Source organism: Parasteatoda tepidariorum, chromosome 8 (assembly GCF_982258835.1).
Source record: "Parasteatoda tepidariorum strain Cologne lab strain chromosome 8, Ptep-v5.0, whole genome shotgun sequence".
In the NCBI taxonomy this organism is placed as follows: domain Eukaryota; kingdom Metazoa; phylum Arthropoda; class Arachnida; order Araneae; family Theridiidae; genus Parasteatoda; species Parasteatoda tepidariorum.
In genome coordinates, this window is record NC_141762.1 from 92594545 (window position 1) to 92619653 (window position 25109).

General features: G+C 26.6%; 1 protein-coding gene across 4 annotated transcripts; it reads right to left on the reverse strand.

Annotated features, from left to right (window-relative positions):
- Positions 1-1536: 1536 nt before the first annotated feature.
- On the reverse strand, positions 1537-24987 carry LOC122268364 (uncharacterized). 4 transcript variants are annotated; one of them, XM_087169399.1, is made up of 15 exons: positions 24824-24987; positions 19506-19659; positions 18366-18453; positions 17987-18060; positions 16402-16506; positions 14393-14441; positions 14250-14308; positions 13940-14027; positions 13079-13203; positions 12068-12175; positions 10645-10787; positions 9286-9434; positions 6618-6874; positions 4682-4762; positions 1537-3151 (listed from the first exon to the last, which is right to left on the reverse strand). In XM_087169399.1, the coding sequence occupies exons 2-15, from the start codon at positions 19632-19634 to the stop codon at positions 1712-1714; spliced, it is 2895 nt and encodes a 964-aa protein (XP_087025525.1). In that variant the 5' UTR covers positions 19635-19659; positions 24824-24987; the 3' UTR covers positions 1537-1711. The 4 variants fall into 4 exon arrangements, with proteins under 4 accessions (XP_087025525.1, XP_087025524.1, XP_087025526.1 ...); XM_087169398.1 differs by having other exon boundaries at positions 24752-24888; XM_087169400.1 differs by having other exon boundaries at positions 19506-19673; positions 24752-24844.
- Between the last annotated feature and the right edge of the window lie 122 nt (positions 24988-25109).

Below are 25109 nucleotides of genomic sequence, written 5' to 3' on the forward strand. Positions count from 1 at the left end.
ATATGCATTTTCTGTCAGAGAGTAATTATTCGTTATTGGTCAAAGGGTTGGACACTAATATGTGTTGATAAGGCCCTCATTTCAACTCCTTTTTGCTTTTGCAAACAAGTGTCTCAAATTTAACTATGACGACCAGTAAACGTAAAACGTTCTCCATTGATGATAAAATGGGCATAATCAGAAAATTTGAAAATGGATGCAATCAAGTTGATATTTACAGGAATCCAAATCTGCAGTTCTATCTATCCAAACTATCCAAATCTGCAGTTTGTAACATTTGGAAAATGGGCAATTAATTATGCTCATGAAAAAAATTTCGATGGCAGAAAAAAGTTGAGAAAAGCAGATCACAAGAATGTTGAAGAAGTATTACTGAAGTGGTTCACCATTTGAAGAAGCCGCCAGTATTTGGACAAATGTCGATGATTTCGCAGGCTTAAAAAGCGGAATAACAGAAATTCAGGAAAAATTATCCGAAAGTCAGGAAGTGTTTCAATATTTGATGTTGAGGATTGCTCATCAGCTGAAAATAACAAAATTTTTTTGCACGCAAGACGCAGAGTCTTAAAAAATAACACATTTTTTGCTACTACATAATATTTTTCAGTCATTTATTGGAACAATGTGTAATAAAAGGGAGGATTGGGAACCATTAGTTAAATTGCCTGCGTAACGGATATAATGAACTCCCGGTTATAGTGAACCAAAATTTCGGTCCCTTGAAGTTTCACTATAGCGGGGTTTGACTGTATTATAGTTTTATCTGAAGTATTTTTTAGTTTCTGTTGAATTATTAATTAAATTTTGTCAATGTCACTAAAGCCGATGTAAACCTCTGTTATGCTGTTCCCTAAGAAGTATTCTTAGCTGTAGAGAATATCTTTTTTAGATTTGATATAAAATATCCTTTATAGATATCATTTGTTTCTAGATATGCGTATCTGAAACTGTTGATAAGTAGTAAACCAATAAGGGTGTATGTATTTTCCTAAATTGAAAAATAATAAATTTCTATCAGATAGTTTATTTTATAGTGTGATAATGGGTTTTATTAAATGTATTTTAGAGATAATTATTTTAATTGCATTTAAAATGCTATATTTATTAATTTACACTTAAATTGCTGGTTTTATGCCTGTAAGATTCTTTTAAACATTCACAGTAATTTACTAGTCATCTAATAAAAGAAATGATTTGCATTAAAGAATCAAATCAGTTCTTCAAATCACCTGAAAAATCAGTTTTTTTAAAAATCAAATTACCTTTAAACCCTAAAAATACCATAAGATAAATACATAACATGTCAATTAATAGTTCCATTGCTAGAATGAACACGTTAGAAATGCATTTTAGTGTGATCACTTGCAAAATACAGCCCCTTCTGATTATTTAAAGAATTTCCCAAATAAATCATTAATTTTCTTAAGAATTCCGTGTCTCCCTACATCCCTCCAGTGACAACCTTGATCAACATAAACGCACAAAAAAAGCATTTTAGTTTCTTTAGAATGTAATTGAACAAATGAAACAAAAGTATTAAAAATTAAACCATGAGTATTTTATTTTACAACCATTTAAATTGAATGAAGGGTGAAGTTTTCTGTGAATATAACAACTGACTGATCTCAGAGAAATAATAATAAATTCCGTTTCAAAGTTGATGAATAGACCCTTCCAAACTTAATTAAGAAGATTTTATTTTGTCTGCTGCTCACCACACTGGTCTGTACCATTCTGAATCCAACACCAACTCTTCCACCTTGAAATTCTCTGTAACTTCTCCTGTTTCTTTAATTCCGGGAGAAGGTTCTGCATTTCCGGAGAAAGAGCCAGAGAGAGTTTCAAAATGAACTTCTTCAGTGGACGTTTTATCTAGAAACAAATCAGAAGTGAGGACTTCATTGTTGTTCAAATCCTCAGAACTGCCGTTTTTTACGAACGTAGTGTTCCCCTCTACCACAGCGTTTTCTTCAAGATCTGCATCATCAAAAGGAGGTACGTTAAACTTGTCTAAAAAGTTCTTGAACAACACCATCAGATCACCAACTCTCTTTTTAAATTCTTCAACAATAATTTGATTCCTCTTATCCGAACAACACAATCTCGCTGCCAATAAACTTTCAGCATTTGCTTTTTCCAGAAGTAATAGTTCCATTCGACTAGTTTCTTCTTCGTTCAGAACCCTCTCCGTGAACAATTCCTCCTCCAACGAATTGATTTTTACTTCATTAGCTTCGTTTTCCTCTCTTAGGCGATGGTTAATGTAAGAACAATGAGACCCACGTGAACGCTCTTTTTCCAGTTCAAGATGTAGAGTTTCAATTTCGTCAGACATACTATCAATCTTAGCATCGGAGAGCTTCTTTTCAGATTCATGGGTTTTGCGTAAATTGTCCATGTCAATCCCCGCAAAAACAAGCGATTGTCCGAGAATGTCCCTCTCTTCAGAAATTGCGGCAATCTTTTTTTCCTGCTGATCACATTTTTCATATAAGCCTATGAGCTGATCGCACAGCTTCATAACACCATTCTGTACACAGCCTTCAAACAATGATTCCTGCAAACCCTCAATCTTCAAATGTTGCAACTTATCTACCATTGATACTTTCAAAGCCTGACCCATAGCTGCATGGCTTATACTCAAATTGTACAGCTCTTCCTGCAAGGACATGTTATTTTCAATTGCAGAATCTCTTTCAGAGGTGACTGTGGCAATCTTTTGCTCTTGCTCGACACGAAAATTTGTCATTCCTTGAAGTTTAAAATACATCCTGAAAATTTGGTCTTGAATATTCTCAGCATGCAGCGTTGACTTCAGATCTTCCCCGGTGATGCGTCTTAACTTGTCGTCAATTGACGGGCAGATTTCACTCAAAGGCTTAAGAGAACAGGCGATGCTCTTCTGTGAATTTTTTTTACTAAAAACTTCCAAGTACTCATCAAGCACCTTCCGGCATCTTCTTATATCTCGCATGCGACGTTCTGCTTTTGCTTCTTGTATTTTACTTTTTCCTGTTTCTGCTATTAACTTGCTTGATAATTCATTGCATCTAATCTCTTGCAATTTTAACTCTTGCGTAACTGTTTCCATGCCCTGATGGTGGATTAGATTCCTTTCCTTATAGAACGCCAGCTCTTCTTTTAGCTTGATCTATAAAGAAAGACAAAATTTTTTCAGCTAGTACATTTGGTAGAAATTTAAAAGCTTGCATAAACTCGTTATGTATTATCATAATTACTATGCATCATTGTGCATTATTATATCCTCATGTACTATGCATTATTGTATTTATGTGTTATCTTATTTAGTATGCATCCTTGGGTATTATCGTATTTATTACACAACCTTAGGTATTATCGTATTTATATATTAATCTTTAAAAAAAGAAAGAAACTATGCATGTTAATGTTAGAACTCATATATCCTTAAGCCTTCCTCCTTCATATATCCTTATATGTATTAACAACATAGTACTTTTAGGAAAAATTTAAGGAAATTCTGAAAAGTTTCGACAATAATTTCTCATTTCCAATCAGTGAAGAAAACAATCACGGGAGTTTTAGGTTTAAACTAGTCAAGAAAATGATGTCGGGGTTGAAATGAAGTGTTTTAGTATAATTGAATTTTTTTTTTTTAAATTTCACAGAATATTTTTAAAATGTTATTGTTTTCAAAAGAAAGAAATAGAAAATATACAAAACACAATTTATTTCTTTAGTCTTAAAATTACAGTGTTTTAAAGATACTGAGAAAAAAATAAGGCTTCTTATGGGGCTTATAAACTAAAAATATTTTTTTAACCTTTTTAGGGACTTTCTAACCACGCTAAACCTTTATGAAGACTTACAAAGGAAACTGTTTAACAACGCCATTACACAATTGCTTGATAGCAAAGTTTAATGCCAGAAAGCATCACACTCTTTGTATTTAATTTTCTTAAATTTGGATAAAAGGTATGAATTCTCCTACAGAAAAAGTAAACAATGCTTTTTTGAATTAAAAAAAAGAGCTTTGCTAATATTTTTCTTTGTGCGAGCTTTCAAACTCATAAACTTAATTCTGGAGGGATTTGTTTTTACATTCACTTCAATGTTTCGATTGAGTTTTCAAAACTTTAAAATATTTAATTCTTCTATGTAAATAACATTTAAGACTTTTTCTATAAAGTAGTGTTAATTCGGATAGTTTTTTAAGAGCCTTAAGATGAATTTTAATATCCTAATTAAATAAATTAGCTTCAAATTTGAAATTAGAAATTGAATACATATTTCATCAATTAAAAAATATTTTTAACTTTAATTGATACTTACAAAAAATTAAGCAAAAATATGACTTAAATAAATCAAATATGATTGCTTTAATAACTGTTTAGTAGCAGTAAGTATATGAAAATATTACATAAAAAATTGCTTTTATTTGATAGTTTTTAAATATACTTTAAAAAAATCTTACAAAAAGTATTAAAATTAGGTTTAACGATTAAAATTTTACAGTAAATTTACTGACAGTATACAAATAAATTGATAGCAATAATTTTCTTTCAAATTTATGTTTTTAATCCAAATAATTAATTCGCAGCGAAAAATTCATAAATGCCAATTCGATATGCATAATACTTTTTCCTGAGTAGTAATGCGTTAATGCGTAATATTTTTCCATCATCAGTAAGAAAATACAAACCATTTCGTCAGCCTGTCTCTCATCCGTGTTATTTGCCTCCTCACTTTTAACATGCTTAGATTTAGTACTTTCTAATGAGAGCTGAAAATAGAAAAAAATAAGTACCATAAATAAACTTCGAAACTGAATTAAAATAACTGCCAAGAACATTCATTTAAATCAGTTGCATATTAATAAAATTCAAAATTAAACAATACATTAAATTCTGTTTTAATTTTTTTTTCTAAAGAATTTTGAGATTTCAGTTTAAAACAAAATTTAGGATTCTAGTTTAAATTTTGTAATTTATGAGTTCCAATTTATTTTAGAGCTGTTGGCATGACATGAAAAATTTTAATATTATTTTGAGAAATATTTTATTAAATCTTAAATAATGTGTCATAAATGAATTTCGAAACTAAATTAAGATAACTGCTAAGAAAGATCTTCATTTAAATCAGTTACATATCAATAAAATCCAATGTTAAACACTACATTAAGTTACAATTTAAGTTTTTTTTACAAAACAACTCTAAGATTCTGGTATAAAACACAGATAATAAAATTTTCAATATAGAAAAAATAATAATTTCGAAATTTATGAGTTCTAATTTGTTGTAGAGCTGTTGGCATGACATGAAAAATTGGTATATTTGAAGATTAATTATGTCCTTATTTTGGGAAATATTTTATAAATTTTTAAATTTCATTTTAAATTGATAATTTCAGATCTCCTACATATTGAATATGAAATTAAAATTTTAATGAGCCTCCTTTTTTTTTAAAAAAAAAAAGTGTCGAAACATTTCCAAATTTCATCAGACAATCAAGCTAGATTTGTGATCTCTATCATCCAGTCAAAATTATCTGATATAAAGCAATAATCAAGGTCTGGGTTTTGAACCCATAAACTAGTTTTGGACAGGACACATGGGTTTTACTGTCTTAGACTGACTAAAACTGTCTTGAGCCTAGAATATTTTTAAAAAGTAAAATTTCTAAATATGTAACAATTTTACACATAATAATTACATATATTAATAAATATTTTAGACTTTTTATGAAATTCCAGTTTAAGCTATTAAAGGAAAATAATAGAGGGTTGCCGCTCAAATCTGGGGAAAAAATTCCATGTATTTTCCCTGTACATATTTAAAGGAAGCACACAATCACTATGCTATTCAGTGACCTAATATTAGTATAGCTATAGTAGTTTTAATTGCTGATAAAATTTAAGGAAAAAAGAAACAGCTGAGTATACTTAAACCAAATGATATTACAGTAAATTAAATAGTTTAGTATAGCTGAAATATCACTTTTAAAAAATTAATATATTGTGCTTTGAGGAGCCATCACTCTTAAAATATGAAAGTAGGAAATAAAATTCCCTGTATTTTTCCAGTTCGTAAGGATTAACTCAAAATTCCCCGCATTTTCCCTGCTATTTTAGGTGATTTTAAAATTCCCTGAATGTTCCGTGTCTTTCCCTGTGGGGTGACATCCCTGTAATATAATATAATAGGAAAAGATTAATAACTTTTGCAGCTGCAAAATTCATTGCAGAACAAAAATGAATACCTTATCCTCTAAATATGAATAAATATGCTTTTAATACTGATAAATTGTCTTCGCATATAGATAAATAATGCAGCATTAAAAATAATAGTAAACTTTCTTTAATAAAGCAAAAACTTGTTTTCATTTTGTCACTTGTTCAAAAACTAATATTTTATTTATCACAATACTTTTTAAAATTGGGACACAACTTGAATAAAAGGGTTTTGGAAGTTTACGACAGTTTTGGACGAAGGGATTTTGGACAGGGATTAATCCATTTTGTCCTAAACCTTCCCAGCCCAGACAATAATATTTTGTTTCTTCTCTCCATATTTATCAATTTGTAACATTCAATTTTGAAAAAAAAAAAAAAAAACATTAAAACAATTTGAATACTAACCTGTTGAAACTGCTTCTTCATAATCTCAACTTGTCTAATTAAACCACTGATATCTTCACAGTCTTGAAGAGTGGATGAGCTATTGATGTCACAACTAGAAGTATTCATAATTGATGAATCAGACAAAATCTGGCTGTTAGACATGTTCTGAACAGAATGGGCACAGTCAGAAGTGTCCAACAGAGCTGATTCTGACAAACTGTCCCCTTCACCACAGTCAAAGAGAGGAATCCATTCTTCCTCTGGAACAGATTCACCTAAAAATCAAGATCATAAAGCTCTGTAAATTTTGTGCTTTTCCTTTATACAGGCACTTCAAATATATTTCATGCATAGCTGCCAACTTGTAATTGTGATAATTGCTTCATGTTCCACTAAATATTTTACACACAGAGAATTTTAGGGAATTTTATAGTCACCGAAGTAGAAAAACTGTAATATTTTCCCTTCATGATTGACATTAAACATACTTAAAATGTTATGTATTATGTACACTCATAATTTCGAATAATAAAAGCCATTTAATTCATCAAAGATAATTAAAAAAAAATTTTTTTTTAATTAACTTAAAAAGAGAGCTCCAAACAAAAATAAACGGAGTATTTTAGAACTGAAAAAGTATTGAACTAATTTCTATAAACGAGATTCGCTTCATGATGTATTAGTAAAACTTATTCAAATATTCTAGCATGCAAGCAATGATCTGTACAAAAATTTTATTTCAATTGAGATATTTTTAGGAAACTTACTCATTTTTATGGAATATTCTAAAATGTACAAAAACCAGGAGAATTTTAATTTAAGCAGTAGACCAGGAGAAACTGGAAAAATCCAGTAGAGTTGGCAGCTATGTTCTTTATACAGACATTTCAAATAGTTCACGAAAGAATAGCTAGATTTTTTGATGTTATTTTCGGGAACTTTGAACATAATTTAAAGATTAAATATAAAAATAATTATAATTAAGAATAAAGCAAATGAATATTTAAATGAAAGGATATAAATAATAAAATACGATTACTTATGTATGTAGCAAGCTAAAAAATAAGAATATAAGTTACTGATAAATGAGATACAGCCTTAAATAATAAATTTGAATTAAGTAAATGATTTAAATAAATTACAAAAATTATAAAATTTGAAAAATTGGGTAGCAAAACTGAATGTATAAACTTAATTAGTAAATAGGAATGAAATAAGGGAATTTTAAATAATGAATATAAGCGAAATGAATGAATGATTTAAACTAAAAAAAGAATGCAAACTTTAACACGAAAAAAAATATACTGAATTAATAAATAAAATGCATGCTGATTAATAATAAATAAATAAATTAACCAAACTAGACAAGAAAAAAAGTTGAAAAACTCGCATATCAAAACTAAAAACTGAAGATTGTGAAAGAAAAAAAGAGTCTTAATAATCTTTTGAATCTCAATGTATAAGAATGTTTTAAATGAACTAAACTAAATTTACAACCGATTAATTCTAATTTTCTTGCTTTGTCTAATTCTCGTACAAAACACCTTTGATTTTAATTAAGATTGGAAGCACCAAATAATTCTTTTAATCCTTGAAGGATTCTTTCTAATTTATGCCAGAACAAATGGAACAATATATTTAGTCTTTACTTTTAGTCGAATTCTAGAAGTAAATTAAGAAACACTATTACGGGGAAAGAGCTTTTGAGTTGAATCATTCTTATAAAAAAAAAGGATAAAAAATTATGAGCTAAGTTAATATTACGAATCATTTCTATTGGAAGGCTGTCTGATATTATTTTTAAAACGCTTAATTGTCAGGGGAAAACAGAGAAGAGCTGAAAGCTGATAATAAAAAATCATCATGCGAAAAGTAAACTGAATTGCTTTATTTTTCGTTAGAAATTGCTCATTCAGATATGAATAGCTGCTGACATGGCTCGGAAGAAATCCAAGAGATTTTACAAAATTGCACAAGTTTTCATGATGATTGTAGCATAATGTACTAAACATTTTTACATAGCGTATTTTATGGTTATCAAAATAGAAAAACTGCAATATTTCGCAGTTATGATTGACATTAAATATACTTGAAATGTTGTGTATTATCATAACTTTGAATAGTAATAGGCATTTATTTAATTAAAATTTTTCAAATGATTTTTTTAATTAAATTAAAAAGGGAATTCTGAAAAAAATAAACTGATTTTCGAACAAAAAAAGGGTTTTAAACTTATTTTCATAAATGAGGCTCGCTTTATTGTGCCTTAAAAATTCTATTCAAAGCAAACAATCTTTGCAAAAATTCTATTTCAATAGGGATTTTTTTAGGAAGCTGACTCAATTTTAGGGAATTTTCTAAAATGTATAAAAACCAGGAAAGTTTTTATTACACTAGTAGACCAGGAGAAACTGGTAAAATTCAGTAGTTTACTGGAAAATCTAGTATAATTGGCAGTTATCACTATGATAATTTTAATCACTCAGATATGTGATGAATTGTTATATAATTTTTGTTTTGTTTTTCTACTTTAATTATTAACACTATTTTTTATTTATTAAACAGAAGGAACCCAAGCATGACCACACAGCACTTTGAATCAGTAGCACTTTGAATTTATTCACTACATGACACTTTGAATCAAACAAAGACACTAGTGAAGATATAATAAGAATCATAATCATACCACTCCTCCATCTTTGAAGTTCAGTAACAGATCCTTTTATGTATTTATTCGTGCTCCTAATAGATCTCTGTAATCTATCCCAGAATCTACTTAACCTGTTTCCACTGAGTTTCACATTCAGTTGAAGACTATTCTTTATTATTTTTGCCCTAGAATAAAAATAGACATTATTTAGTCCAATGTCAAAATGGATAGGAAAAAATGCACCATATTTTACGAAGTAATATAAATTTCATGATAACTGTTGCATAATGTACTAAAATTTCCCCCATAGGGAATTTTATAGTAATTAAAATATAAAAACTGCAATATTTCCCTGTTATGATTGACATAAAGCATACTTGAAATGTTATGCATTGTGTTCACGCATAATTTCGAATATTAATAGGCATTTAATTCATCAAGGATAGTTAAAAGATTTCTTAATTAATTTAAAAAAAAGAGTTCTGAATAAAAATTTATTTATCATTTTAAAACAAAAAAAAATTTTAACTGAATTCTACAAATGAAGTTTCCTTCATTATGTATTAGTAATATTTATTTAAATATTCAAGCAAGAAAGTAATAACCTATACAAAAAGTTTATTTCAATACTGAATTTTTTAGAAAATTTACACAATTTTAGGGAATTTTCTTAAATGTACAAAAACCAGGAGAATTTTAATTAAACTGGAAAAATCCAGTAGCCTACAGGAAAATAGTAGTAGAGTTGGCGGTTACGTGAATGTAATATTACAGGAGAGGCTTAAGAAAAATTTTACCGATCTACTAGGGATTATAAATAACAAAATATTCTTAGTAAGAATCTGATATCATTAAAACAGACGTACGAAAATGAAATAAATGGTACTAATTTACAAGAGATTTTAAAAAATAAAATATACTTATTAATGTAACGATGAAGAGAATATTACTGATCAAATATGTATTATTAATGAAATATGTTATTAATAAGAATTTAATATTTTTAAAGAAAATGTTTAGCTATAAAAAGAGTATTACTGATTTATTAGGATTTAGAAATAACAATATATAATTTCCTAAACATAAATTTTCATCTATGAGAGACATGCAGGCACTAAAAGAGCATTACTGATTTACTAGGCTTTATTAATTAAAAAAAAACATAACTATTAAGAATGAGATCTTCTTAGGAAAAGCATTTAACTATGAAAAGAATATTGCATATTTACTATGGTTTATAATTAGCAAAATACAGTATCTAAAGTTTTTATATTTTTATTAAAAGCGCGCAGCCATAAAAAAAAACTATAACTGATTGACTTGGGACTAAAAGTATCAAAATAAAAAATATTAAGAATCTGATTTTATTTCTAAATGTATATTTGCAGCACCTACCGTGTACCAAACTCCAATGAGTATTTTGTTTCACACTCTGATGAAGGTCTTATGCAAACAATGATGGCAGTTTGTGAGTTTCCACCTAAACTCTCCTTCAACAATCGAGTGAGACAGCTCTCTCTGTAAGGTGGTAAGTCTTTCTAAAATAAAATAAATAAATAAATAGATGAATTCTCACAATATCTGAGACAATTTTAAATTCCTCCTTTTTTAGAGAAAAATATGCTATCCTTATGAATACTGTAAGTTCCTTCTGCAATTTTGAAATCATCAAAATGGCAAAAAATGTATGTAGAATAATCGATATGAGGGCAAAAAGAATCAAATAACTTAAATTAGACATTTGAATATAAAACTAGCACGATCTACAGCAAGAAGCATTGGCGGGAAAAAAAATCATTGTCAGTGAAGCGTGTTGTTCAGAACAAATTGGTGAATCAAAATTACGAGAGAAAAAAATCACACATATTAAAATAGATTCAGTAATCAGAGATTTAAAACTAAATTACAAATAAAAAAAGAATAAATTCACTAAAAAATAATGCAAAATAATTTGCTTATCTAACTCAAACTTACTTGAAAACAAATTTGGCTTGTAAAAAATAGACACTATCATATCATGCAACATGGATAGGGAAAAATCCAATAGATTTTACGAAATGGCAATCGTTACATACGATCTCATGGTAATTGTTGCATAATGTACTAAATATTTTACACTTAAGGAATTTTCGTAGTCATCAAAATAGAAAAACTGCAATATTTACCTGTTATGGTTGACATTAAGAATAATTGAAATGTAAAGTATTTTGTTTACTCATAATTTCGAATATTAATAGACATTTAATTCATCAAAGATAGTTAAAAGATTTTTTTAATTAATAATTTAAAAGATAGTCCTGAATAAAGAAAAAATTGAACACTTTAGAACAAAAAAAAGTTTTAACTGATTTCCATAAATGAGCTTTGCTTCATTATGTAATACTTATTTAAATATTCAAGCAAGCAATAATCTGTACAAAAATTTTATTTCAATAGAGATTTTCTTTAGGAAACATACCCAATTTTAGGGAATTTTCTAAAATGTAAAAAAAAACCAGGGGAATTTTAATTAAACCAGTAGGCCAGGAGAGTTGGCAGATGTTGGCTGATATGTTTTCTGTATATTTACTATTTACTATTATAAACGCTTTTTTTTGGATAAAAAAAGGGAAATAAGTTTAAAATTCTGAGTTAGGCCCTAGTTAAATAATGCTAGTTATTTAACTGCGATCTAGGGCTTGACCTATTAAAGAATTATCTTTTTAAATTTAAAATACAATTATTATCCATAAATGGAAAACTGACATTACAATTTAAATTCACACTTTTTTAAAAAGTATTTTTCAATAGCTCTGCATTGAAACTAATATTTACTTACTGTATTACTAGTTAAAACAAAAATCACTCTAGACAAAACTGATAGAGACTTATTTATGTAGCTGGATTCTCTTCGAATTACAGAACCGCTTACGTCTCTTTGGCAGGCCTAAAATAAAATAGAAACAAACCTTAATTTTTACAACTTTAAATATGACCTATATTCAAAATTGTAAATAAAAGTGACTAAAATAAGAATTTTTTAAATTCGAAACGCACTTATTTATTTAATTTATTTTTGCATTTTTTTCCTATTGTAAAACTTTTTAAATCTGAGTATAAAGAAAACTAATACCAAAACGTATTTATAACTAAAATCTCAAAGGATAATACTATCGAAAACACTGAATATCAGCATTATAAATTTTGCTGCCTCAGCTATGCTCCAATAAAATATTATTTTGCTAAGTACAGAACAGAATTGTGAGAACAATCTTGTAAAACAATACTTATTTCAAACAAGCTGTAAATTATTTAAGCTATTAAAGTTCAGGATTTTCGCTAAATTAATAAAAAATATGTAATTTTTTATTTTTTTATGTAATTAATAATTAAAGTAAGAGTATATAAAAGAAGTAAACAGACTTCTAGTTTCGTAAGTTTTTGTAGTGACATCTGTTTTTAAAAAAAAAAAAACAAATCTACCTAATTTAAATTGATGATTGTTCAAAAAAGTTTTTTTTCTCATTTGCATGGATCAGTTTTTTGTTCTTTTTATCATGGATGAAATGAAAAAGTCTTTAGCATGATTCTAACAGGTTAGCTAACAGGCATGATTCTTACAGGATGATAGGCATGATCCTAATAGGTTACTCTAGCTTTTAACAGGTTATGGCGTGTTTAGTACCACTTTTATAAATGTTTCATATTTTATTAACTGTTTTAATCACTTGAAATAAATTGAAATTCCTTAGTGCGTAGTCTTTTACTTGTTTAAGGCAATTCATGCAAAAATATCTGATAAAAAGAAAGTTTGTTGCTGAAAATCCTGTATATGGAAAAACCTTCTTACCCGCTCACTGCCAGCCAAATCAATCAGTAGGAGCTTTCCTGTTATTCTTTTTCGTTCAGCAGAGTTTTCCTGTTTTATGACTATTTGGAACACTGTATGACTTCTGGAGCTCATCTTGTTTAAGTCTGAAATAAAAATGTATTCTATTACTCTCCTCAAGTATTACATGCTTACATATTAATAATTACAAATAAATGTAAGCATTATAACTGTTGAGACATAAATTACAACAATAAATAAATTCCAATATTGATTGTAATTATCGAGTTTGAAAAAAACTGTATATACTATACAAAAATAAAACTTAAAATTTAAAATTAAAAATTAAAATTTTAGAAATTTTAGAAATTTTAAAAATTTTAAAAATTAAAATTTTAAATTCAAATTAAAATTTGAAATTAAAATTTGAAATTAAAATTTAAAATTAAAATTTAAAATTAAAGCTTAAAATTTAAATTAAAATAAAAATTAAAATTTAAAATTAAAATTTTAAATTAAAATTTAAATTTAAAATTAAAATTTAAAATCTGCTTTTTAATAAATCAAGTGATATAAATCGTGACATAAATCATGCCAACACTCACAGTCATGTAATGTTGCAGTTCCTTTCCAAATGAAAGCTAAACATTGTGAGACTAATGCAATTTTTGTAACAGTATTTCCCTAAGAATTCAGGATTTCTCCCTAATACGAGAAATAGCAGCTCAACTATGATTTTGAACATAGGTTATGTTCATATGCTATTTTATACATACATACTCCATTTCCTCAATATTATTTCAGAATGGAATTTACTATGTGTGATACAATTTAATATAAATTGTGAAATATAGAGATTTTACAACAAAACTGTCCACTGACCTGTTTCAGAAACATGCCTTTTCAGCTTGGCTTCAGTAAAAAACTCCATCAATTCCTGGACATTCTTAACTGTGACCTCTTTGAGACCCTAAAATTCAAAATAATTTTTTAATTATTAGATATCAAAATTAATTTTGGAAGCATAATTAAAAATAATAATTTCGTAAGATTTGGGTATTTACTAAGTGTCCCTATTTTTCATATATTTAAAATGACCAATTTTTGAAGCAATTAAGTTTGGGCCAAAGTATGATTTTTCTATAAAATATGAAAAGTAAATTTTTAAAGAAGAGGAGAAGCGGTGACTTACACTTATGAAGGGCATACGTTTTTTGTCTTCATATACAAATAAATTTCCCTTAGTGGAATCTAAAATGAAATAAATAAGTAAGTCATGAGCATAAATTATTGAAATGTATTAAAACAAAAGGATATCTATTCTATCTAACTTACTGCTTAGAAGGTCAATTATTTTCTCCAAATATATCTCATAATATGATATCTAGAAAATAACAACAAAACTATAAATATACACATTTTTACACTAAATATGTGATGACAGTAATAGCGTCCTACACCATATAATACATATAAAGTTAGGAATTTTTCCGTTCAGAGTTGAGTTTTTTTTTAAGTAATCTTTTTTATGCATAAATAATTTTTTTTTAAATCAACCGATCAAAGTTCGGATTACGTAAAATTGTAGTTAGTTTTATTCAAGTTCAATTCCAAAGGAAATTTATAAAACAATTAATTCCTCACCATGCAAATTCATTTCGATAAGAAAACATTAAAGAATTCAACCAATCTTGATCACTACTTCCTATATTAAAAGTATTATTTTTTTCATGAAAATTAAATGGGAAAAATTGAACATTGTTATTAAATAACAAGTCATTTTATATAAGGCTAATAAAAAATTTAATTTATTACTTTAGCATTACTTCTATCAACATTTAGCTTGGATGCTACTCTAAAAATATTTCGAGACTGAACTTACTTATCGACTAATTAACACGGTCAAGCAACAGAATTTCCAAAATTTTATTCCTCAATGAGTGCAAAAAACACCTTTCAGCGAAAATGGCCCATATATAATATCAATGGCTAGTTTGTTTCTTCTAAAAATATATTTTTCATTGTTTTTAGTTTTTTTTTTTACAGCAAACAACACAAAAATAAAATATAGATATTTCTTTTCTTTTTTTTGCACCATTAGCTGAATAATAGCCTACTAGTTTTTATTTTTTTATTGAAGCCATTCATATCTCTAATTATTTTTCACTTCTTCATCGTCAATTTTTAGTCCCAATTCTTTACAAAAGAAAGGAAAAAATATATATATATACATAAATTTGAGCATTCTATTTTGACTGTCTAAGCATTTCAAAGCATCAGAGGAAAAAAAAAGCATGAGAAAATGTTAAAGTTCTATCATTCCAATTACTTCGCTAAAAATTAATAATTTTTTTAAAACTATTGTTTTTTCTTTTAAAAAAGATTTTTTTAATAATTAAAAAAGCAAATTGGAAAGAGATTAACTGTAGCATGGCATTCAGCCCACTGTTTTCTCAAGACTGATTTCAGTCCTCATGACTGAAGAGAGGCACCCGTGCATTTAGCCTTTCTTTTTTAATAAAACTACTTCAATCAAAATCTATATGAAAAATAGTGTAAAACTCCCTTTCGTTATTTCTCTGTGCTGAACATTCATTATCAACGAAATCATGCCTTATTATAATACGTAAAAATATTTTTAAATTTAAATAATGATTATTTTTTGAAATATCATAGTGATATTTTAATCGTGTTTTAAGTCATAATTTAAACCACGTGATAAAATTAACTTGAAATATATTTCATGGGTTCTAAGTTTTACAGTATATCATGTAATGTTTCATTGATAAAAGATATTTCATTTTATGCTTACCTTTATCTCGCTTTTTATTTTGTCATCTAAGAATTCTGCTCTACTAAATATATCATGTGCAACTCTTGGAATGATTCCTAATTTATCATTATCTGATACAATTTATCATTATCTTTTTTAAATATCATAGTGATATTTTAATCGTGTTTTAAGTCATAATTTAAACCACGTGATTTAAACAACATGAAATATATTTCATGGGTTCTAAGTTTTGCAGTATATAATGTAATGTTTCATTGATAAAAGATATTTCATTTTATGCTTACCTTTATCTCGCTTTTTATTTTGTCATCTAAGAATTCTGCTCTACTAAATATATCATGTGCAACTGTTGGAATGATTCCTAATTTATCATTATCTGATACAATTTATCATTATCTTTTTAAAATATCATAGTGATATTTTAATCGTGTTTTAAGTCATAATTTAAACCACGTGATTTAATCAACATGAAATATATTTCATGGGTTCTAAGTTTTGCAGTATATAATGTAATGTTTCATTGATAAAAGACATTTCATTTTATGCTTACCTTTATCTCGCTTTTTGTTTTGTCATCTAAGGATTCTGTTCTGCTAAATATATCATGTGCAACTCTTGGAATGATTCCTAATTTATCATTATCTGATACATCTCCCTGTAAATAAATAATTTGTAATTTAAATTTAAAGATAACAAGACTTTTCATGCGTAATAAACAAAGTAATAATGAAGTTTTTTGAAAACTATATTTCACAATCACTTAACGAATTAAAATCCTTTTTTTATATCCTGTAAATTTACCTCTTTTGCCCCTAAAAATTACAAAATAATAATTTCATCAATGTGATCTAACATTTTCAAAAAATAAATAAATAAAAACGTTTCTAACATTTTTCGGTTTGCTCTCCCAAAACTGATAATCATTAGAGTTCGGGAAAAATATAAGAATTTTCAATAAAAAAAATTTAAAACATATTGGAAATACTTTTAATAATCTCATTTTTTAGCGTTAATATATATGATTGATGTTAAACTGAAAATCTCTCAAACAAATTACTATTAATATATGTAACAATAATGCAAGTAACAATAATATATGTAATATATAACAATAATAATATGCGGTAAATATGTAAACAATAACGTTTTATCTTTTAATTTAGATGCTTTATTTGCAAAATATTTCCATAAATTCAATTTTTACTAATAATTGTCGAATTTTTAAATAAGCAGCTGGAATGAACACGTGATATTTTATAAAAAAGATCCAAATCTTTATTTAGTATTATCATGTAAATTTGGTTAAACATACTTTTCCAAATGAGAAAACAGTCTAAACCATTTTATTTCCCCCCTTCTTTTTGCTCTAAAGAACTCATTTACAAACTCTGTTAGATATAATTCCAAATTATGATAGAACCTTATTACAATTTTAGATTATTACAACCTTAGATTATTACCTTACTACAAATTTAGATTATTATTACTTTACCACAAATTCAATAGTACCGGTTTTGTCAATAGTACAAGAGTAAATAGTACAACTTTTTTAAGCTTTGAGAACTTTTTGAACATTTATTTTATTAAAAAAATTATTGCGTTTTTTAAACTTTTTAAAGAAAAAAATTGAAGAGAAAATAATATACTTTATGTATATGAATAAGATAAACTGCTTTATTTAAATTATTGAATGAATTTTCGATTTTTTCTTCCTCTTTTTTCTAGAGTAAAATAAGAAATTAAAAAATTAAGGGCGCTTACTATCACAGCTCATTCTCAGCAAATTCTACAAAATTAGTAATGACAGAAGAAAAAAAATTAAAGCTATAATTCTGTATAATGGATGAACATTCTCTGACGAGTCACTTTGTTTTCAAAATTGTAAACTTAGCACCCTCTTTAAATTGGATGGCATATTGTAGGCAGTAATTTTGTAACTACTGACTTACTCTATTTCGTATGCATCCTATCAAAAGAACGAAAAAATTCTTAAATATGTCTTCAGACTGTTAAGCAACAAAACTGAGTTTTAAGAATATCGAAAAACAATCTTTGTCATACTATCATAAAATCTTAACTAACATATAATGAAATGTAATTGTAATTAAAATGATATATTAAGCTAAAACTTTTACCTCCATTGTGTAAGTTTTGCCGCTGGACGTTTGTCCATACGCAAGAATAGTTCCATTGAAGCCAGCCAAAACACCTATATTTAAAAGAGTTCGTGTTCATTAGAATCAGAATAACAACTCTGAAAATAATATCCTACTATACTTTAAAAACTATCAAAAGCATTTGAAGTAAGGAAATTCAACAAGAGTCTAAACCGACTTGGAAACTTTTACATTTTGTAAGTAATCAAATATTAACTTATTAATAGAACATTTCTAACCCCCTCCCAAATACAAAGAATTTAACTTCATTTATGTAAACGTATTAGTAAGTTTGTATTTATAACTTAAGAAGAAGTGTTATAAAAAATACAAGAAAATAAAATGAATCTTAACTTACTGGTAACTATAGGTCTAGCAACATCGTTGTATACTTGCTCCTGGGATGAATTTTGATCAAATATTTGGTCAAAGGTATACACTTTGTCCTAACAAAAAACATGAGAAAAATTAAATATAGCCTTGATTTATCAGCAAAAATAGGATGAATAATATGATAATACTATAGTTTTCACATTGCGAATTTGTAAAATAAATAATAGAAGGTTTAAGAGGACTATTGCACAGTTAATTCAAAATTTCCTATTGAGAAATTTTAGGTTTTTTTTTCTTTTTTTTTTACACTTGAAGTTATGAAAACTGTATAATAACTATAATTAGATAGTGATGTTCTAAATTTGTAGGGAATATTATAATCCCTGACTTTTCCAATTTCTACCAGGAGGCCCGGTTTATGAACAAACACGCATTCCAACATGTACAGTGCAATATTATGAGAAAGTCTAATAGTTTAGTTAACGATTTCTTTAGTATGCTACTATCACCAAATATATTCTAATTTATTTCCCTTCCCTATTATAATTTAATTTTTTGAACTTTAAGGTTCCTGCCAAACACCCTCAACCTGTTTCTAATCTCCCTTTTTTTATCATCCTTCTCAAATTTGCTCCTACGGGGTCAACCAATTCGCTCATGTTTATCTCATTCCTTTTCTATTGTCATTTTGTGTATAGACAGAGGAAATGTTTACACAACCGAAACTATAGTATGTCCATTTATATGCATGTAATTTTTGTATTTATGTAATTATGTACAACTCTTCTGAAAAGCGCAGAAGTTTTGGTATCAACACTTTTGGTTCATTAAATATTGTAAATTCTTTGGTTTCTTTTACTATATAGGAAAAAAATAGTTATAGATTAGGAGGCAACAAGGACAGGTGGTTAACTTCCGCTATTTTAACAATTATCATAAAGAGCACTGCCTAATGATAGGTGAACTTAATATAACAAAATGAAGAAGATCATTAACTGTAATATTCCATAAGATAAGAGTTATGAAAATGGCAAACAATTCAAAAATTAGCATTATTTCATGGGACGAAAGATCTTTCGAAAATAGAACTTATTCAACCCGTAAACTTTATAAACAAACAAAATTGCGTAAAAAGAAAAAACAAAAAATTTCTAAAATAACATACCGAAGACAAATGCAGCATTGATTTTTCATCAGGAAAGCTGTAACTATGATCTAAAGCCCTCTTGTCCTCTTCATTCTGCCCTCGAATGCGGCAGCAGACTTTAATATTCATGTTTTGTTGAAATGCCATCTGTGCGCAAAGTCTTTGGATTTGTCTAATCACAAAAAACTTAAATTTCATTAATGGAATTTAAAGAATCGATTGCAACATTGCTGTGGATATGAAAAGTATAAAATTCATGATGTATATAAATATAATTTTAAAAAAAACCTTAGAATTCGAAATTTCTTAAGGAAGATACGAAAGTTTAGATTTTCCATTTGACTTTCTGAAAACTGACTGGAAACGATTTGTAATTGACTAAGTTATAAAGTTATATTATCATAAAATTAGGCCATTACAAAGCTGTCAATATGAACGATAAAAAATCTGATTGAGATAAAAAAAAATATATATTTCTAAACTGAACTTGAAAACTTTCAACAAGATAAAAGAAGAAGAGATGAAAAGACGAAGGTGAGACGAAAAGATGAAAGAGGGACGAAAAGATGAAAGAGAGGTGAAAAGAGAGACGAAAAGAGGAAGGGTGAAAAGATGAAAGAGAGATGAAAAGAGGAAAGAAATAGGAGAAGATGAAAGAAAGAGAGAAGATGAAGAAGGAGAGATGGAAAAAAAAAATGAAAGAAATTGAAATGAAAAATAAAAGAAAAAGATGAAGAAAAGAAAAGATGAAGATGAAAGAAAAGAAAAAGAAAAGATTTACCATTTTCAACTCATCTTTGACACAACTGGCAGGTTAACTCAAAAGGATAGTAATTCCATTATTTTTTTTAAAAAAATCCGAATTAAAAATTTCAAAATTTGACAATAGTGTAGCTTCTATCACTAAAGGTGTAAAATCCAATTATTACAAGCAAGCAACGCATATTCTTTTTCATTTAGTTTAATTTTTTTAACAAATTTTCAGCGATTTTCGTTTTTGAAAATATTAAAATAATATCTACAAATCTAAATGAATTTCGATTTCCGGATGAATATTCAATAATGTATATGAACACAGTTCCTCTTTCAAGTTCTCTTAAATTCCTAATTCGGCAAAGTTCTTTGATCACTGACTCGGCTGCTAGAAAGAAATAGCCAATGCAGCCGGCTCCTAGATATGGAAGAAAATATTTTACTAAAAATCATAACAAACTCTTAACTACTTTTAGTCCTTTTCTTATTGGTTTGTCTAACTTGAAATATGAATATTTACACACACATCTTTTTAATTATATCTTTAGATAAACCTTTCATTAGCAATAAAATTTATATGATATAGGTTGGAAACTAAATCAAAAAATAAATACTTTCACATTGTTCCAAAAACCAGAAATCTCCGACAAAATTAATATTCCATAAATTAAAATATTCAATTATTTAGCTGTATTATTCGTATATACTAATTTTCAAGTGAGAAAAAACTAAGTTAATAATTTATTTTAATATGAAATTTATATTCTATTTAAAAATTTTCTCTTTTTTTCTTGAAAATTTTATAGCATTTATGCAAAAAAATATTTTCTATTAAATTAAAAAACAAACATAGAAAACTGTAGACTTGGTAGTTACAGAACGACATACCACACAGCAAATAAACACAATAATATGAAACACAAACAAATTGATAATTTTTTTGATTTAATTTTCAAATTTTCATATTCTGTGACAAATTCTTAATGATTCGAGGCTCTAAATATAAATGTGTTGTAAAATAGGAATAAAAAGAGTTAAAGATTAAATAAATAAAGATAAAAAAACAAGTTTTAATGAATTTCTTCACACGGGAGTATAATTTCCAAAGAAAATTTCTATTTCTGCTCCTCTGACAAAAGTTAAATACAGTTTTAGTTTTTTTTATATTACTCAAATATGCATGGAACTTATAGCATGCAGTTAATTTCAATTCTGAGCAGCAATTAATTTTAATGTGAGTAATATTTGTTTGCTAAATTACTAATAAAAGTTTTCATTGTATTTTGAATTTTTTTTATTGGATTATAAAATTACTTCTAAAATTTTGGAAGAAATGAGAAAAGCTAAATGATTGCGTAGTTTTCTTTAAAGCTACTATTTGCATGCCTAATTTGAATCATATTTTTCTCTTCTTTTAATTCTAAACGTATTTTGCAATTATCAGAAGGGTTTAAATTTTAATTCAATGTGTTAATTTTTCTTTAGCTATTTTTGAAACAAGCAGAGTTGGATTAAACAAAAACAGCTTAAAACCATGTTTTAGTCTTAGGAATCTTAGAAAAAGATTAGAAACTACACTTAAATATTATCTACAAATCTAGATGAATTTCAATTTCCTGATGAATATTAAGTAATGTATAGTAACAGAGTAACAAAAAGAATCCGTTAAAAAAAATCCGAATCAAATTTTAAATTTTAACAAAAACATAGCTACTATACAAAATCCAGTAATCATTACAGGCAGGCAATGTATATTCTTTTTCATTTAAGTTTTCCATTTTTCCGTTAAGTGTAATTTTTCCGTTTCGATTTAAGTTATAGGAATTTTATTGTCTACAAATTAAATAAATATTAAAATACTATCTGAAAATATACTCAGAGACTATTAAAATATTATCTACAAATCTCAAGGAATTTCGATTTCCGGTTGAATATTAAATAACGTATAGTAACAGGCATTTTCTTTTATGCTTGTTATATTCTTAAATTATAAATTACGATTACGATACATACGATTTAAGATACGATATACATATAGTTTAGGAAAAATTATAACTTAAAAGTTTAATGACACTCTTAATCACTTTTAGTATTCTTTTTTTTAACTATTTGACTGAAGTTGAAATATGATAGTTTGAGCATCATTATTTTCTTCAAATCAATCTTTGATCAGCTATGAAATCTCAAATAATGCTGATCCAATAATTAAATGATACCTTAAATAATGCCAATCCAATTTTAAATATCACTAAATAATAAAACCTTCTGGAAACTAAGTACTAAGTATTTAACTAAGGGCTTACATTCTAGTACTAAGTACTTAAAATATAATATAGGTACATCACATTAGTTTTACATATGATGAGTGAGAAGAAAGACAAAGGTATAAAATGATATATTATATTTACAGAACAATTTAAAATAATTATGGAGAAAATTTTTCGATGATTAAACTGCTTAAAATGATTGAAAAAAACTTCAATTCCATGCGAATAAACAAATGAGAAAATTTAGCATACCAAAAATTCAAAGTTAAGGTTACACTAGAAGTATTAATTTGAAGATAAGTACAAAAGTTTTCAAATAAATGCAAAACCAAAAATCAAAAATTTTTGAGTCTCTAACGATTCAATTCAAAATAATAATGAAATTAACAATACATTAGTTAATTTTTCTAATTGATAAGTACAAATAACAGACAACCAAAATAATTAAACAATTTATAACAAAATTAAATTATTAACTGATAACCCATAATTAAATAATTCCACATTTTAGACAAAACTAATAAATTGTCTAGAATAAAGTAATTTAGTCGATTATTAGAAAGCGTTTGTACTAATAATTAAAAAAATTTCTTTGCTTAAAGTAATTATTATCTTTGAAAAATAAACGTACATTTAGTCCTTGAATGTAGCAAGGAAAATTAACAAATTTAAGTTTATAGCCGGTCAAAATTTTAAGTATTCATTTTAAAAATATTTGTAATAAATTATTACAAGAATTATTTATTTTTGATTAAAAATTAGTTGAACTGATAAACATATTTATTTAATAGATAGAAAAAAATCAAATAAATATATATTCATAGTAAAACTAGACATTTTAAACGGTATCGTATTTAAAAATGGTTTTAAAAATTTTACTAATAAATTTATTAAGGAAAAGAATAAAATAGAAAAGAATAATATGTAATTATCAGTTGGAACTAAGAGTAATTATTACTCGAAAATTATAAAAACATTTGCTGACAAATTAAAAACTGATAAAATTGTTTAAAGAACTTAACCAAACATTATTTTTGTTTAAATTAATGAAATATGTTTCTCTAAAAAAAAGCTATAGTTATATTTATCATTCAAAGCAGATAATAAAAAGTGATATTACGGTTGGTATTAATGATAAATCAAATGAATTGGTAGAAATAAAAATACATTTATAAAAAAAAATAAAAAAAACGCAATTAAGCCCGCAAATCAGGAATTTACCTTTGCTTAAGCAATTTAGACTCCTTTTAAAACTAAATTTAAATTAGTTAAGTACTCTTGTATTTCATTTGAATTATTTTAATGGATTAATTATTATTTGAATGCGTTAATTTATTATTTAATCTTAAATTTAACAGCTAAATAATAACTATCAAAGCTAGCTATCTTTAGGGAGAGAAAAATCAATGCCTAAATATGATTGTTTAAAAATTAACGTTTACTAGATTATTTATAGCAGATAATAAAAAGTTATGATAAAAAGCGGTAATAAAAGGCTTCATGGTAATTAATCAAAATAAAAAGGTTTGGTTTATATACATATATATTTTTTTGTTAGCAAATTAAACACACAAAAAAAGTTAAATAATTAAATTAATATAACCGGTAATTAAGAAAAACTAACTTTGCATAAGAAATTTTGATTTCTTTTGAAATTAAAGTTTATTTAAATTAAATTAATTTATTACAATTGATTTTGATCTTAATATATATTTATAAATATTTATTTTAATGTATTAATCAGTATTTGACTGTGTAATTTATTATCTAATTTAAAATTAAATATTCAATAACATTTATCAAAACTAGTTAATTAATTAAAAAACTATTTGCAATTAATAGAATAATACTCAACAACTTAATTAGTAGAATAATACTCAACATTTTTTAAGCAATTGATAATATATAAAAATTCAAGTAACATTTATATAGAAACCAAACTTGTTAGCAAAAGGCGAATAAAAAAAGGATTAATGGAAGATATAAGGATGGAAAAAAACAGGAAAATAAATAATTTTACTTTATTTTCTATTTCAACTTATTAATGACAGAAATATGATAGTTATTGTACCGTTTCAATAATGAATGATTAATAACGGTTACCGTTAGCTACTTATGAGGCTTTGGTATTGCCTACTTTACAAATGTATATCAAGTTTGAAATAATCATAAAGATAACAATTAAAATATAATTTAATAACTCATAATTATTATATAAATAATCAACGTTAACATAGACCTTACCCAAAAAGATTAGAGTTGTATTTCTCAAGGAAACGCACAACAATGTGGAAAAAGGAAAACTGAAATACTAACCCTGGCGTCGGTACTCGGTTCAACACCAAACCACCCACAGCTTTTAGTTAACTGTAGTAATAGTGTTTTCCTATTGGTTTGAAAGATTCAACGTACTTTATGACGTTGGATAGAAGGTGGATCCAATGTATAATTTGTTTAAAATAAGAACTCCTCCAGACATTCGTCTGGACCCCTGTCGGTGACTATGGTAACGAGGTATGACTATTCCAAGTAGGGGTGCAGGGTCACTGTTTTTGAGTGGTTTCGACTCGGGTCGGCCAGAGAAAGGGAATCTTTTTCTTCG